The sequence below is a fragment of the Corvus hawaiiensis genome, chromosome 6, assembly GCF_020740725.1.
Source record: "Corvus hawaiiensis isolate bCorHaw1 chromosome 6, bCorHaw1.pri.cur, whole genome shotgun sequence".
Taxonomy (NCBI): Eukaryota; Metazoa; Chordata; class Aves; order Passeriformes; family Corvidae; genus Corvus; species Corvus hawaiiensis.
Window position 1 is genome coordinate 64,012,414 of NC_063218.1, and position 17,496 is coordinate 64,029,909.

Genomic DNA, 17,496 nt, shown 5'->3' on the forward strand with positions numbered 1-17,496 from the left:
AAAAGACAGACACCTTCATAATTGTGTAAAAGCTTATTTCGTTTTGTTTAAAGAGAACTTGATTTACAGTGAGTTTTAAAATACACAGTATTTTAACATGTCTGTTCACACCCACAGGTAAAAAGGGCAGAAAGAATTTATATCTGATCTCCTGAAGGCTTTTAAAAAAATCATAAGGTTGATCTCTTCCTATGAGAGGCTTCTTTCTAGTTCAATCCTGGAACAGAACACATGCTGGGAAAAAGCAGCACTGTCCAGGCCCTAGAACAGCTGCTTGTGACCATCCTAGAGCTGCTGTAAGAGCTTGTAAAACATTACAAAAATGACTGAAGGGGGGTTTTAAACAATGGTTTTGACATGACCACATGCACAGTACCTTTAACTGAAGATCTTTGCTCCGGAGCTCAGCATCCTTCTCTCTGACAAGCTCCTTCAGCTGTGCCAGGAGCTGCTCGGTGCTTGTCAGCTGCTCCGTCAGATCCGTCACCGCCGCGCTTCCCACGTCCCGGGAGGCTGCAGCCTGCGGATATTCAGGGGAACACTCAGCCTGGGGATATTCAGGGTGCTTTCAAACAGCCAAATGGGGCACACAGCACTGCTCCTCAAATGCCTGCACATGGTGTCTCACTTCACTGCAACAGTCAGCAAATGCAAATACTAACACTTCCGTGGATTTTACATTCCCATAAGCAGACTGTTTTTACCAAGTCAAGTGGAATGCTAAACCTTATGAACTGCTTTAGGAATATTGGCTTCAAACACAGCAAAACCATCCAAGCATTCTAGGTATCAAAACCTGAATTTCCTCATTCACTGGATCTGTATTGTGACAGCCAGCAGTGCTACCAAATAAAATAAATACCCATAAAATATTGATACTGAACATACTCTAAAGTGTATCCAAAGATACACTGGGGATGGAGCTTATGTAACTCCTACAGATGTTTCCTTAAGGCAGGATAAGAAGAGCGAGGACAAGCACAGCAGCTGTGGTAGGCTGAGAGATTAAATATCAAGGACATAAGAAACAAGGACACAACCTGACTTTTAGAGCCCTAAAGCTGTCATGGTAAAACCAGTCAAACAACTGCTTTATGAAAGAGCAAATACATATGGTTAGCGTATGAAAAATGAAAGATACTAATAGTAGAAAGATTTAATAGTAATTCAGTACTTACTGCTGTTTTGGAAGGAGAATCATCTCCACTACCCCATTTCCACATAGTTCCACGATGGCTACGAAAACATAAATGAAATAATACCACAGTAAATATCAGGGACTCAAATAACTGTAATTAATTCACACTTCTATGTATCTCATTGTGAAGTGCTTGAGGGTGACAGCACCTCTGATCTCCACTACACCACCAGCTGCTGAGGAGTAACACTTCTCATTATATTCAAAACATACATAACGTGCCTTTTCTAAAAACTGCCAGTCAGTAAAATTGCCAATACTACCAAAAATAATCCAGAGAAGTCTTTAAAGAGTAAATGCCATGGAGTACTATTCAGCACAGCTGCTTCTCCAACATATAAATAGAAGATACAAACCACATATAGTTTGTTAATATTTAACCTGACCTTAACCACTGCCTGTCACTGCAGGAAAACAGGGATTACATCGATGCAGATTTCTAGAAAATCACACACTAAGGCTAAAAGCATTAAATGACATCAAACTGCTTTAATTGCTGCAACTGCTGCATATCTGAGAAGTACAACCAGCACTGCACCTGCTCAGTAATTGTCACTCTCCACTAGCAACGCCCAGAGGAAAATCATGTGTCGTTTCCACTCTGTATTACAGACTCCTGAACGAGGCATTCACGGACCAGGCCTGAGTTTGGAAAGCAGTTTATAGTAAGCATCAGCACACAGCTTCTCTTCAAAAGAATGCAGTCTGATAGCAGAGGCTGCTTTCAAAGCTGTTCATCACTTCAAAGCTAAACCCAAGAGTCACAGACTGCAACCTATGGCCCACATTACCTACAAGGCCAGACTGGATCTTCCTGAGGATCTCTCCTAACATTAAAATCAGCAAACAAGCCATGGGCGTGGGAATTACAGAACCTCTAAGTAAAACCCTCCTCTCATAACTACTCCAGACCTGTAACATCAAACCTACTCCTGGTGAAAAGCTCACTTCCAGACACATGAAAGGGTTACCCAGGCACCAAGAGGACAGAATGACTCACTAGATGGAACTCATCGGTGCATTTGTATTTCACTTGTAAATATTTCAGCTCACCTCCAGCTCTGACTGATGGAATCATTTTGCTTGTCTCACCTGCCAGCATTCCTACCTGAATACCTCAACCGCTCCCTTCCTGGTGTTTTTGGAACTCTGAGGAGTTTTCCAAACCAAGCCGGGAAACAAAACTGATTAGGCTTTTCCTACCCAGGATGAAATCAACCAAGGACGGTTTTTGCTTTTTTTTTCCTGAGGTACAGACAGCAAGTTAAAGCTGCAGTCTTTAACTAAAGCTGCAATCTCTCAACTCTTTATCTTCCACAAAACACAACAGACACCACTTCATTTTATAAAACATCTTCCTCTGATGCTCAAAGTACAAAGAGCTTCCAGCTCTTATCACAACAGGATGTTAGAAAAAGAGAAGTGGCAGCTTTGCCTTCCTAACTCATCCCCTACCAGCTGCAGCCAAATCAAGCTAAAAAAAACCTAATCATGGATTATTCATCTGGGCACTTTCCAGCCTCCTCAGTGCCCTGAGTCAGACCACAGGGCCCGGCTCAAGGGGCACATGACAGATTTGGGCAGCAGCTCATTCCAGCTCTCAGTACTGAGGAAGGTGATGGCAGTCCCCTCCCTCCTCTGTGCCACAGGACTACAGCAGACAAACAAACTGTGTAAAAACCCAGCTAAGCCTAATATTATTTTAACCCATTTCCTGAAACAATTCAGTGTTGGAAACACACCCACTAAAAAAAAAATCCATTTTTATTTAATTATTGTCTCCTTGTATGAGCACACTTTTGCTTTTACCCACCAAGATGTTGGTTCTTCTGCTGAACAACCTAAATTTGCTTTCAAAAGATCTGTGCCATATATGAACTAGAAGCTCCTGGACAAAATTTTGGCCAAAATCTGCATGAACATACAACACACAGCACAAACTGAAGCAGTGTTAACCAAACCAAACACTCTGTAAAAATATAATGGAAGATTTATATAGCTATTACCTGGACCTGTTATAAGCACGACCTCTTAGTCACACTGACCACATTTAAATATTAACATGAATTATTACTTATTTTCCATAATAAATATATCTATAACATACAAGGAAAGCACTATTTTGTAAGAGTGACCCAGTAGCGAAACAGCAGATCAGAGCAGTGCAGGTGCGCGTGGGGCGTACAGAACTCCAGGGATTCATTTCCACCCTCTCCCTCATTTCCAGCCCCTCCTGCCCGGCTCCACCGGCGCCTGGCAATGGGCGTGCACGACCCCCCCACCTCCGCCGCTCAGGGGCTCCGCGGGGCGGGCTCGCACCGGCCGACGCCCGGGCGGGCCTGACGGCGGAGGGCACGGCTTTTGCCGCGGCTGCGATGTCCGCACTCACCTGCGGGGCGGCGGAGGGGCGGCCGCGGCCCCCGAGCCCGCCGAGCCCCCTCAGCCCCGACGCGGCCCCGTCGCCGCCGCCTCTGCGGCCCCGCAGCCTCGGCCGCGCCCGCCGGGAGCGGCTCCGCCCCCGCCGCAGCGCCCCCTGGCGGCGCGGAGGACCGCCCGCCTCCCACACGGCGCTCTGGCGCGGGGGCCTGTTGATCTCCCGGTGTTCCTCAATTTTTTTCCCATTTTTCTGCGGGGGAGCAGGGACCTCCAAGCCAGACATATGTCTCCCTACACATTACGACGTATTTATTAACTGCTCACCTGTGCCAGTGCCTCACCACCGCCCTCACAGGAGAGAATTTCTTCCTAATACCGACTCTAAATTCATTCTCCTTCAATTTAAAGTCGTTACCCCAAAGCAAAGCCGTTCGTTCCAGGTTAGACTCTCCTTCAGTTTGTTATAGTTACACATGAGCAATGCCAAAGTCTCCAGTAAAATTCCACCACCTCAGTACATTGCAATGTATAGTGTAACTGAGAGATATTTATTAATAAAAACACTTTCATACTAGAAAAACTGGCTGCAGTATTATTAGGAAAGGGAATTTTCACAACAATAGTTACATTGATCTTTCAGGGAGAGAAGTGGATTGAAAATCCTTTTTCTAAGCAGAAAAAAAGAAAACCACCTCCAGCTTGCTATGGGGTAAAACACACAAGTACAAAAGGAAGATGTGCCTCATATCTGACAGCAGCAGCTTTCTTATTTTGCCTTCTGTAATCTTTTAGATAGTCATTTTATCTGTGTGCAAACTGCAGCTTTCTAGAGATACCTGGCACTGGATTCTGGCCTACAGCCCCACCATTCCCCAGACAAGCATCACTTTATCCCACAGAGCAGAGAATATACCTCGATTCACAGGAGCCTACAGCATAACCATGACTGGGAGCAGGAAGGAAGAAACCCATCAGACTTCTAAAGTCATTAGATTTCAAGATGTGGCCGTCGTTTTAATCGCTTTAATCTTTTCCTGGTGCAGCCTTCTTATCGTCATTCATTTCTGATGCGAGCTAAACGATGACACCGAGCTGTGCATGTTCTCACCCAAGCCTTGACCACTTAGTAACCATGACAGCTGATGGTGATGGATACCTGAAGTTCCCTGGAAGACTTTAGCATCTCTGGAAATAGGAATCTGAGTGTGGAATGAACTCCAGCATCGTGGGCTTGAATGAGGCGCAGAGCGTTCCTTGGAGAATCCTCTGGAGAATAAGGTTTCTGTGGTTTGCAGCAGTCTCCAGAACAAATTCCATAGTGAATCTCACCATATCCATCTACTCAACCTGTAACCTTTGTGACTTTATCCCCATCCTGCAGTGTCTCCATAGCTTTTCTCCAAACCTGCCCCACAGCAGCGTCTCCGAATATCTGTGAGAGAGGAGAACACGAGGATGCACATGCTTCAGTCTCATCCACCAAAATGGTGTAAGGGGCTGGTTTAAATTGGACTCACAAGGTGCCACGGTATGGATTCAGAAGCATCTAAAATCCACTCAAGACTCCTTATCCCTTAAATAGAACCAACACTGGATGACATGGAGAGATTTCATTATTTTGGAGGGGAACTTTGCTTCAAACACTTTTTTAAAATTCCTTCTACTTCGGAGGAAGAAACCAAAAGCATTTTCAATTTACCTTTTCCTAGGCTCCAGGACAGTTTTCCCTATGCTGTAAGTTGTCACACGCATAAAATTATTATCACCAGCAGGTCTTCATTTTATCCCAATGTATAAACCATTCTTGGAAAGACAGGAGTGGAGATGACAACGTACTTCTTTTGGGGATCTCACAGCCAATCAGCCGCTCCCTTCTCCCTCTCTAAAATGTGGAATGGTGTTAGCATTGTCGTGTTACATTCACCTTGCATATATCCTGTTATATCCTGTCCTGCAATATTCACCTTGTGTGGAGGCAGAAAGTGCAGTGTGCTCGTTTCTGCTTCAATAAACGTGGGGATCTCACAAACAACGCTTTCTTGGATGTTTAGGCATAGCCAAACTCCCCTGCTGTGATGCCAGCTTAGGACTGACTGTATTTACCAGTGAGATCCAAGCCCCTGGAGACACACAGAGCTTCAGACACATTAAACTCTCTTCCAGCTGGAGGAATGCTGCTGTTGTTAAATGCATTAAATATTTGTATAACAGCAGTATCCAGATGCCCCAGTTAGTGCAGCAGCAAGTTACTTAACGTGCAGCTCTCTGCTGGGATTGTTCTATTATTTTAGCAACTCCTTTTCACAAAATAAAGCTGCTCACTGGTCAGCCTCTTCATTCCTCTCACACCAAAAAGCAGTGGGAGGAAATTGCTTGCTCTGCCTGTCTGCTTTTCCCTGTGCATCTGCTTCCTTTCACAATTTCCTGCATCCTGAAATAACACAGAGACATCCCACCTCATCTTTGATGAGGGATGGTAAAACTAGAGAAGGATTTCACGCAGGATAAAGCCAAATTCCTCTCAACCAGGTATATCAGCCCCTTTCCTACCAGTACCAGGAGGCATCCAGGGTCTCTCCATGCCCAAGTTCAAGTCAAAGGACACCTGGTCATCACCATGAGGGCTTGGAGGAGGAATTGATTGTAAAAAGAGATCACAAGAATGAATTCCTGCTGTTGCTGCAGCTTCCATTTGTTACCTTGTCCTTCTTGTTCCTATATAACTTGTGTCCCACCCCCAAAAAAGAGACTGCTGGTTATGAGAGCAACTGTGAAGTACATGTAGGGAAGAATATTCTTGGAGGATCAGACGGCCCTTAGTACGTAAATGATATGTATTGGCATAAAAAGCACACTCAAAGGATGAGGTTTTAGTCGTGCCACTAATTCAGAACAGAGCAAACCACTCGGATAATTACAAAATAAAACCAAAACAACGCCGGCAACAGCGACAAGTTGCCCAGCACTCACTGCAGAGGGCAACAGACAGCTTTGCACAGCGGCACAGCCGCTCACCCCGAGTTTATCTTGCATTCTCCTGGCTCTGACAGGACACAGCTGAACCACACAAAGTATCTGGCTGATATTCTCACGGAGGGTGGCCGAAAGCTAGGAGTCCCCGCGTTTCAGGCACCACTTTGTCACACCCACCCCAAAGGCTGGGAATCACCCCAGGCACCAGCACAGGCTGGAGGCTGACCAGGGGGAAAACAGCTTTGCAGAGGACTTGGGGGTCCTGGTGGACTCAGAGTTGAACGGATTTTAATACTTCAATATTTGAGCCAAGGTTTTAATGGCTCTCTTGGTTTTACTGGTCCTCTTTGAGCAAATCTGGGCACAACACAGCAGCAGCAGGGGGAGAAGTGCCAAAACTCAAGGAGCAGTCACTGTTCAACACTCCGCAGGAGAGGGCTCAGCAGTCAGCACAGCCAGACTCAGAAAATGCAAACCTTACAGCAATTAAACCATGTTCTGGTTGATCTTTACAAAAAGAAAGTAACACATTTAAAACACAAGGACTTGTTGCTTAGGCTGCTTCTAGAAGAGAAACAAAAAAGTATGATAAATGAGACAAAGTGTTCAAGGCTATCAAAAAAGAAATAGTAAAAATGATTGCTTGAAGATTAGACACACGAAATACAGAGCTCCTTTTTGCACATATCAAAAAAGGAGAATATTTTATATATGCAAGCATACAGCAATAAAACAAGTTTAAAAGTGCCACCATCAAAAAAGAGACATTGACAACGTAATAGAGAAAAAATGCTGCCATCAGGATGATTTAAGCATAAGGAATCTATCATCTTGTCCAACAAAAGATACCTCTGTGTTAACAAACCTTCCCCCAATTTATATTGAGTCAGTGCTTTAATACTTCTTCACCTGAAATGAGCCTGAGTTTGACAAATGATGCTGCAGCAGTGGAAAAAGTCATTGTGCAGAAATTACTGTCTTCCAGTGTCTGTTTTTAATCAGGTGGGAAAAATATGAAAGAAGTCTACTTGGAACTTGCTGAGTCTCTGGATGGGAAGCATGGATGCACCTCCCATGGAAACAACTGGAGTTCCATCCAGCTGTAAATACCAATAAATCACCACACACACCACGTTTTTCTTTTTTGACATTTTTATTAATCAAAGACAGGACAACTTCCATACTTTGAGTGATGGGAGAGATCCCAGGACACTTTCATAGCTACAATAAGCTCAACCAAAAGGTACACTGTGGAATACATCAGGGATTCAGAACAACACCCTTGTTGTGACTGGTGGACTGGTGTCACTGGTGTCACGAGGGTCCTCAGGAAGAGGATATCCCATTGGCAATGGACACAACTCTGGCAGGGATATGCCAGCAGCTCCAGAAGAGAAAGAGGATTTGGCATCCTGCCTGACTGAGAGGGTCCCCATGTACCAGAGACGTCCCAAGGTCTGACTCCCACCACGGAGCAGAGCAACGTAAGTGTTTCAGTATTTGAGCTCCAGACCTCTCACACCTACAGACTGAGCAGGTTTTGTTCATGCTATATAAATACACACCTATACTGTGCATTGGCATTTATGGAAAGAAAGTTCTGCAAGATTTTAATACTCCTAGGTGGAAGCTTGAAGGGTTAAGTTTACACGTCACTGTTTTCAACAAAACCCAAAAGCTAACTAGGTGGGGAAGTAACCTACATGTGCCATTTCAACTCCTTAGCATTTTATAATCGATTTTCAGTATACCAATAAATACTCAGTGCAAAGCACATGCTCACTTAAAATCCTAGGCATGGATAATGTATGAGGAAAATAAAAAAAGAAGCTATCACAGGTTGTCTACATGCTCACAGAAATATATATATATAAAAAAAAAAAGAAGGAAAAGTGTTTCTCACTTATAGCAGTATTTTGGTTTTGGTTTAAGAAATGTAGATGCTTTCTCCCAAAATAATAGCACTTGACAAGGTTATATCATTGGCTTGTAAAAAAAAAAAAGGTACAGTGATGGGAACAAAGCGTTTACATGACTTGAAACTGAATATTTCAATATTCATCACAAAGACTGCAGCAAAGTGCACTTATGATCCAACACGTCTTGTGTTAAGGGCAAATCCACTGCTTGGTCTGTGACAAGGAGGATTCAAAGCAAAACAAATCAAAACCCACAGAAATGCCAATCAAAAATAATGAGAGTTTATGGGATGGTAAAAAAATGACAGTTTCCAGCAGAAAGGCTGTAGTGTTCCTTCTCCTTCACATCACCCACTGGAGTTTGCCCAGGTTCTCCACAAGATAACATGACTTCACAAGAACTTATCTTCCCCATGAACATGGGGACAGATCAAAACACCCAATAACTGATAACAATGCACATCTCCTTCCCATGGATGGAGACAATGATTTATCGGACAGAACCTTGGGAAACAAAATTACAAGGGAATGTTTCTGCCTACGGACAGGAGCTGAAAATATGCAATATAGAAAAGAGTTAATGGTTTTGTGTAATTTCATCTTGAAAGGACAGCTTACAAATGAGGATTGTTACAGGAGCATCCATAACATGGCCATTACAGAAGCAATACTGAAGGCTGCTTTGTTAACCCCAGTAATTGCACTCTCATTGCACAGGTCGTGTTGGCAACAAAAGAATTCAAAATTATCCAACTGGAAGAAATCAGCGATTTCATTCACACTGCACTGGGATGCCTTCCAGCAGGAGAAAGTTCTCAATTTACCTATGGAACAAAAAAATTAAACATATTAAGAGAGTATTGACAGTAACACCATTTTTGGTACAGAAAGAGAAGCACTGCTTGGACTGCCACTGTTAGAAGAATAAAACAGTGAGAAGAAGGCAAAGCTCCATCTGTGACAGGGCCCATGGTGTAAACACAGAAATTGGATGGAGGCCTTGTGGTCTGTGTTGCCATGGCATCGGGGGGCAGTGGGGGGAGGCAGAAGCCTCGTGGTCTGGTTCTTCGACCCCACACCCAGAAATGTGTTGTACAAACCCAGCACAAACCTCCTACCAAGAAATACTCTGTACACAAAGAGTGGAAGGTCTGACCACAGTCCCACCCACAGCATGCTGCACAGGAGTGGCTAATAAGGTAGAAAACATACCCCCAGATTTTGTATCAAAGTGGCAATGAGAACGCGACACAAACTTTCAGGGACAGATCACTGGGCTCGGCCTCTCACCCTCCCCAGAAGGGACACTTTTTGGTAAGTCTTGTGTCCTGTAGTTCATGGGCCATTTGTGCCCCCAGCATCAGCCCTATAGTTCTGGTTTTGCCACAGCCATGTACTTGCTTTTTAAGTACAAGTGTTTAGAAGTTTCCAAATTTGCTTTCACTAGGAATTCAGGAGCGTGTACCCAACTCAGTCCAAATGACCCACTGGGAGATATGGGGAGGAGCTTGAGTGATACCTGGCATCCCCAGCCAGCTCAGCCTGCACTCACAGAATCATTTAGGCTGAAAAAGACCTCCTGAGATCACCAGGTCCAACCTTTAACCCAGCACTGCCAAGCCCTCCATTAACCCATATCCCCAGGTGCCACATCCACACAGCTTTTAAATCCCTCCAGAGATGGGGACTCCAGCACTGCCCTAAGCAGCCTGAGCCAGCACTTGACAAGGCTTTCTGTGAAGAATGTGCAGAAGACAGAGCCTGAAGAGCAGATAAGGGTGGAAAAACACTGGTACAGTTTGTCCAGGGGGATGCTGGATGCCCCATCCCTGGAAACATTCAAGGCCAGACTCTGAGCAACCTGATCTAGTTGAAGATGTCCCTCCTAAAACACAGATCACTTCACCCTCAGGAAAAAAGAATTTATTTTAATAGTGTGAATTCAGAAATGACTGAGCCCTTCACCTGCAGGTTTATTTTGTGGGCTACACATCCTTTATCTGTTTTTAAAGAGTAACAAATTGTATTTTAAAGTCAACGCTGTCTTTATTTTTTTCCAGCTCCTTTGGGTAGGTTTTTGTTTGTTTGCTTGCTTGTTTATTTGTTAGTGTATTTTTTCCAATCTGGATATAAAGGTATCTATGTACATGCTTGTACAACTACAACTCACCTATCTAAATCATCCCATTATTGCTTGGATATAAGCATGACCTTCAGAAGTATTTGCAAGCTCCTTTTGGGTGAGGCTGAGAAATGCATGCTAGGGCCAGATTAGAGGTGTCCAGGCAATGAAAACTGATCCAAGTGGGTTTATTTTAGGTCTGTGGGACACTGTACATACCAAATTTAATCTGCAAGCAGGTGTCCTCAGTCGTTAAGCAGGTGCTGTTGGTCCTGCACACGGAAGGGCTGTTGTCACAGTGGTAACATCTTAAGGTATAACCTAAGACAACAAGGGTTTCTCTTTACTGAATAATAAACTACTGAGTTTATTAAAAGGAAAAGAAAAAAAACAAAAAAAGAAGAACCACTATCTGCATCTAATTGTCACAAAACAGATGCCCGGTGATTAAGATCAAGGCTTCAGCTAAAATTGTTAAACTCCAGACCTCAGTTAAAACTGACAAGCTTATGTCAGGATACCAATTGAGGCTGGCAATTTTGAAAGGCACATCTTGAAGCATGTATTTACGTCACTTTTTTAAAAACACCATTATGCGCCTGCAGAACAAGATATTAAATGTTTGCTCCTTTTATCTGCTCTTGAAGACTGCCTGTTCCAGGCAATGACAGACACTTGCTGCTGAGTTTTAGTCCATCCTTTTTTTTTAAATTCCATCTCCTTTCCCTCTCATTCTACTGGTTTCCAATTCACACAAGAGAAATCCCATTTTCTAGCAACAAAACACCCGTTTTTTACTGTGTTAAGCAGCACCACATCCTGTCCCCAACTCTCTCTCCTGACCCAAGACAGTCAGAACAGAAACTGAGCCCTGCTTTGATGGTTACTGACATTCCCCACAATGGTATTGAATAATCCAGGCCTTTCTCACTGTTTTTCCTCCCTCTGGCATTTCTTTCCATGATTTTCTCAGCCCCTGTCATAACATTAAACCACGAAGTCCCTCTCTTCTACTCACCAGAGCCGCAAAAAGCAATCAGAACAATGCAGGCAGTCAGCAGGATGTAGTTCATCTTGGTCATGCTTCTTCCCTAATTTGAGGGCAGAAAGAGAGATTACAAGTTTATTCTATTTAAAAGCAAAGTGCCCGGTGATGAACTGAGGTTCCAAGACTTGTTTCAGCATAAAACTGAAAGCACTGGCCAGGAAAAACAGGGAAACACAAGAGGGAAAAGTAACAGCACTTTCCAAGGGAGGATTTTTATTCTGAGAACAGGATTTTTATTCTCAGAACTGGTATTTGAGCCCTGACAGGCTCAGATGAGTCTCCTCTCTCCTCTCTGATTACACCATTCAACAGGCCTCCCAATTTCTCACAGCCACAAATGCACCTAGCAAAGAGAAAGGTCTCAAATGCTTTTTCTCTTTCAGCAATTCCCCAGTAACCCTGGAGCCAGACTGCTCTCCTTTCTCCTCTCTCATGGGGTTGCAAGAGGTTTGGCTGCTCTACAGGAGCTTTTGCCTCTCCTCTCCCAAAATTTCTCCCTCTCACTGAGGGACTGACACAGGCAATAACTCACCAAGTGCCTGCAGCAGTGGCTCAGGTCTCCATGGCTGCTGCAATCCGTAGGCAGCAGTGCGATGGGAAGGTCAGGAATTTTTTTTAACACAGGCAGCTCCAAAGCAGGAGTTCTCAGACAGATTTCTGCACACTGAACTACAATCACAGCTCCTACTGAAAAATCTTTGCTATTGCAGAGTAGGATATTCTGAGGAGGCATCAAGCAGACACAGCAGGGAGAGAAGGACCATACTTGCGCTAGGAGGGCATGATTTATGTTTGTCTTTAAAGCCCAAGTGGCACTGAAAGTTCCAAAATATTAAAGGTATTCAGATAACAAGTTTTTCATCTGATAAAAGTGTAGTGAAAGAGTCACTGCTCGTAATTCTGCCTGCAGCTGTAAGATTTTAGCATAGCATGCCTTAACCATGTTAGGATGGAGCTTTTTCCTCCCAGGACACTGACTGAGGACTTGAAAAGATGGGTTCACAGCAAAAAAAGTATTTAAATGCTTCTCAACCTTAAGTCTAGTTAATTTTTCTACTGACAAAAAAACCCAAACCTCACCTAACAAAAAAACCAAATCTATCCAAAAGAACCTAAAGAAACCCCACCCAATGATGAAAAAAACCAACCCACTTTCTTTTTTTTCTCCTTTCGGTATGACTTACTGTTGAGCAGAGGGAAACAATAAATAACAAACCCATAATGTGCAAGATTAGCTGATTGTCTGTGGTAAACAACTTTGCAAGAAGCTTTTCAAGGCCAGAGGCTCGTCCCACAGTGACATGGATCTGCAGGAGTGCTGTTAAATCTGGTGGTTACAGCAAGAGCCCTTCTGGACAGCAAAGAGAACCACCCTGGGAATCTCTCCATCTTCTGGGAGTCCTCAGTCACCCATGTGTCAGCAGACAAAAACAGCTTTGCCTTTTAGCAACACCAAGTCATGACCAGCATAAATGTCAGGCAGATGAATAAAAATCATCAGAGCCAGCCAAACAGTAGCAATTCAGTGCATCTATTTTCATGAAAATGAGTAATTGTTTCTGTGAGAGACATCAGGAAATTCTGGCCTTTGGAAAACAATGAATACATACATAAATAGCAATTCACAACGCAGCTTAAAAGAAATGAAAACAGAAAACATCTCCTAAGCTGAATTTTCTAAATTAGCCTTATAAGTCAAACGTCCGACCCATCTCAAGGACAAGAAACAGGAACTGCAACAGCACGGAAGGCTCAGTGCCTGCTTGTGAAACAGAATTTCTCTGCAGTCCCACCTGGGAGAAGGCAAGGGGACAGGACCTGCTCCTGCTGTCATCGTAAATGACCGCACGGGGGGAAAGGATGGGGGGAAGGGGAGCAGGAGCCGCCTCCCGCAGGGAGCAGCTCCCCGTCTCCCGTGCCCGCACACGGCGGGGCAGGTGCCGGCGCCTGCTGGCCCCGCTCCAGCGCCGTGCGCGGCCGCTCCGGCCCTCGGCCCCGCGCAGCGCAGCGCAGCGCACTGCGGTGCGGCCGCCGTGACTCAGGGCACGGCCACGGCCAGAGCACACCTGCCCCGGGCCAAGCACACAATCCCACCCAAACCCTCCCCCCGGCTCCCCGCAGCTCCCGGGAAAAGCCGCCTTTCTCCCCGCTTTCTGCCTCCTTCTTTCCCCCACGGCGGGGACCTGCGCGCTCCCCCCCGCGGCCACCGCTTGGCTTCGCCGGGCTCCCGCCGCTCCCGCCGCTGCTCCGGGCACGTCCCGCTCACCTTCCCCGGGCAAATCCTGGCGTGTGCGGGGAGCAGGGCTGCGCCGCTAATTCGCCCGTGCCTCCTGTCCCGGCGGTGCCGCCTCCGGGGCGGGGCGGCGGCCGGGAGCCGCTGACGGGAGCCGCTGGCGGGAGAAGCGCTCCCTCAGGCCGGGCGGCGGGAGGTCGCTGCGCGCTCCCTGCTCCCACAGGCCGGGGAGCTTCCAGGGAACGCGTGTGCCCCCCTCCCTCACGCGTCATGTGGGCATGCCTGTGGCCATCGCCACTTTGGTTAAATCCTGGGATGGCTGCGGTTGGAAGGGAACTTCAGGAACGAGAGTTCTTACCACGGACCTTCCACTAAACCAGGTTGCTCCACGCCCCACTGAACTTGGCCTTGAACACTAAGGGCATGGGGCAGTCACACCTTCTCTGGGAAACCCGTGCCAGGGCCTCACCCTGCTCTGATAAATAATTTCTTCCTAGTATTCCATCTAAACTTACCCCCTGTCATTTTAAATCCATTCCCCTTTGTCCTGTCATGCCAGGCCCTTATCCAAGGTCCTTCTCCACTTCTCTTGGAGGCCCTTTAGGTACTGGAAGGGGCTCTATGGTCTCCCCAGAGAGAGATACCTCATGGTATGAATTAATAGATTACAGAAAGCAGTGAAGAGTTTTAGAACACACAAAGGAACAACCAGGAATGGCAAGTGGCCGTTTCCTCCAGAGGTACCTGAATGTAGATTTAAACATTCACAACCCAGGAAAACATTGAACAGCAATAGAAATGAGGACCCCAAAAGTATTTTACTAATACTTAGATCCATGCTATCTAGAAAAAAAAAAGTTCAGTGCTGACTTGAGGACAATATGAAATACCTGTAAAACTACCAGTTGTATTTAAAAAGGACTCTTAGGTTTAATTTTGTTACCACACCAAAACTGCCGTTTTACTTACTAAACCTAAAGCAAACCCTAAATCACTCAGAACTTACATCAGATTCTCTGAGTGTGTTGATTACCAGTCAGCTCAGCATGTGATCTTCTGTCTCTTCTGTCTAAAAGATTTTACTTCTGTTTAAGCCATAAATAGAAGCAAAGGGATGTAAGATTCTTGTGGTTTATTGGATGTAACTTATTAAATGAGAATCCCTCAATTAATATGATAGAAAAAAACCCTGTATAATTCACTTAGATGAGGGACTGGAAACAAGGAACATCAGCCACAGCTGAACATTTACCTGTTTTCCTTTCCCAAAATCTGGCAACAGTCCCTCCAACAGAGCACACATTTATCTGTATCATCACACATAAATGGTATTTCAAACTTGACCTGAATTTTCCACCTTAAATTCTTTGCATAAATTTTGACAAATTAAACAGTGACAGGAAAAAATAAAACCAGCACCAGAATACTGGAATAACTTGCACAGCAACTTTCAGTTGGGTTTTCTTTATTTAACTGGCTGGCACACCATTTGTTTTTCTCTCTGTGGTGCAGCCATGGCAAAGAAATCGTGGCCAAAGGTCCTCTCCATGAAACCATTCAGCCAGCAAAATCCCACAAAAATGTTGAAAGAATCCTACAGAGCAATTATAAAGAGCCTGTCAGCATAGGGACAGAAAAAGAACCGGACCAGTTACATGTTTGTGTTGGATGTGCCAGGGTTTCAGCACAAGCTGAGTCCACAGGTGTTCAGCGAGGCGGGTTTTGCCTGGCCAGGTGAAGTCCTAACCAAGCCTCAGAGTCAGGTCTGAGTCAGGAGAAGGTGGCAGAGCTTCAGGCTGAGCCTGCAGGATGGTGGCCGATGGGAAGGACATTCCCATGATTCCAGTGACCACAGGAAGCGTTTGGCAGCTGCATGCACTGGAGTGACAGCTGCCCCACACCTGTGCCCAGCCAGAGCGGTGAGGTGCTGTCTGCGGCAGCGGGACCTCGACTCAATTCTCTGCTGCTGCTCAGTGAACATTCCCACAGGCCAGCAGTGCTGCCAAACATCACCAACTCCTTTGTTTCTGATTTCACATTGATCCCATGATTCCGTGATTCACGCTCCTGGAATAACCTTCTGTTTGGGAGGGGTGAGGAGAGCCACGGGTTTCAGCCCCACTTCAAATGCACATCATGAGGAGCTGCAGCACTTCTGGCAGCTCCAGGCAACACACCCTGTGCTAAAATAGCTGCCTGAAGCAAAGAAATACCCTTTGCCCTGCTAAAAACACATTCATGCTCAGAGCAGGAGCAGGATTCCCTCAACTCCCTCCTCACTCCAGACCCCTCTGCCACCAGCTGTGCCCAGAGCTGAGGCCTCAAACCCTGGCACCACAGCGCTCAGGGGCTGAAAGCACAGCACTGTCCTTCATCTCCCAAAGAAAGCAAGAATTCCAGCTCATCTGTAACAACCCAAGGGAGAACCACTCCCTAAAACAGTAGGGAAAAATAAGTGAAATTGCCAAGAGTTGGCAGTGTTTGTGTAGAGTCCCATGCCCTTGAGCTGATTCCACTGCACTAGAACATAGAGATCCTGGGAGGAATCCTCCCAAGAATGGCCTCCAACCATGAGGGTAATCTGTCCTTGAAAACACACAGCCCTGCAGCAAGTTCTAGTTCCACTAAAACCTTCTTTTACTGATCCTTGACAGAACTTTTGTGGAAATTTCTTGTCCCTCACAGGTAATACTGTGATAATCCTCAAAATGGCAACGTTTTGCAAGCACTCCAGCAATGCTCAGTGCTGTTCTGACTCCGGTGAGGGACAACACAAGCTGGTTTTGTTTCTGGAGATGTTTCACCTAAAAACTGTTGTAGGGATCAGACTCAGTGTTTGTTTTTCTACCTTGTGCCGCTGTGGAAAATGCACCAGGGGAAAGCTGAGCACATGGAGAATCCAATACCTGGGCTTGCAAAAAAAAAAAAAAAAAGAGAACTCTGCAATTAGTCAAGAATGGAAAATTTGAGCTGGAACCACAATATGCTGGTCTACCTCATAAAACCTACAAATTCCAGCTGTCAAAAAGAAGAACTGACTACCCCAGTGCTGGTCACAAAATTATTGCTCAAGTTTTGGCAAAAACAGTCCCATGTAGCACTTGAGAACAAAAAAGGCAGTTGTTTATTAATGACAACAGAAACAAAAATGATAAAGCAAACAGATACTTCTTTAAATATAAATTTTCTAGTCATCTGCTGTTCTGCCAGCCTCCTCTTTTTTTTTAATTTAATTTTTTATTCAGTTACAAAAATCCATCGAGGGCTCAGCAAAACATGATACATAACATAAATTTGTCACCTATGACAACAGCAAACATCATGTAAAGAAAAAAACCTCAAAACATATTTACAAATCCATACTCTGTAGTCATTGAGAAATTCCTTAAGTTAACGAGTGGCAGATTATGCATGGACACTACATTCCCAGAAGCATTATCCAATCAGAGTCACTTAGCATAAAATCAAGCTGACAAACAGATTGTCTAAAAATAAGGCCAGTTTCACTCCTAATTTACGCATTTTAATGACCAGAATTTTTTGCTGTTCCTATGTTAATAAAAAAAAAAAAAAATAGCATAAGAGCACCTAATCTCACCCAAATGGGATATTCAGACCAAACGGCAA

The 17,496-nt window shown here is 44.9% G+C and overlaps 2 protein-coding genes across 7 annotated transcripts in view; both read right to left on the reverse strand.

Moving 5' to 3' along the window:
- LOC125326909 (golgin subfamily B member 1-like) overlaps window positions 1–3,636 on the reverse strand; it is a 34,193-nt gene extending 30,557 nt beyond the window's left edge. For all 5 annotated transcript variants that reach the window (XM_048305550.1, XM_048305548.1, XM_048305547.1 and 2 more), the window contains exons 1-3: window positions 3,588–3,636; window positions 1,179–1,236; window positions 377–520 (exon numbers count right to left, since the gene is read on the reverse strand). In XM_048305550.1, coding sequence (XP_048161507.1) covers window positions 377–520; window positions 1,179–1,223 — 189 coding nt within the window. In that variant the 5' untranslated portion in view covers window positions 1,224–1,236; window positions 3,588–3,636. The remainder of the gene's footprint in view (window positions 1–376; window positions 521–1,178; window positions 1,237–3,587) is intronic.
- A 4,045-nt stretch (window positions 3,637–7,681) lies between these two features.
- Window positions 7,682–14,014, reverse strand: CD59 (CD59 molecule (CD59 blood group)). 2 transcript variants are annotated; one of them, XM_048306473.1, is made up of 4 exons: window positions 13,903–14,014; window positions 11,607–11,679; window positions 10,808–10,909; window positions 7,682–9,290 (listed from the first exon to the last, which is right to left on the reverse strand). In XM_048306473.1, the coding sequence occupies exons 2-4, from the start codon at window positions 11,668–11,670 to the stop codon at window positions 9,097–9,099; spliced, it is 360 nt and encodes a 119-aa protein (XP_048162430.1). In that variant the 5' UTR covers window positions 11,671–11,679; window positions 13,903–14,014; the 3' UTR covers window positions 7,682–9,096. The 2 variants fall into 2 exon arrangements, with proteins under 2 accessions (XP_048162430.1, XP_048162429.1); XM_048306472.1 differs by lacking the exon at window positions 13,903–14,014 and adding an exon at window positions 12,169–13,473.
- Between the last annotated feature and the right edge of the window lie 3,482 nt (window positions 14,015–17,496).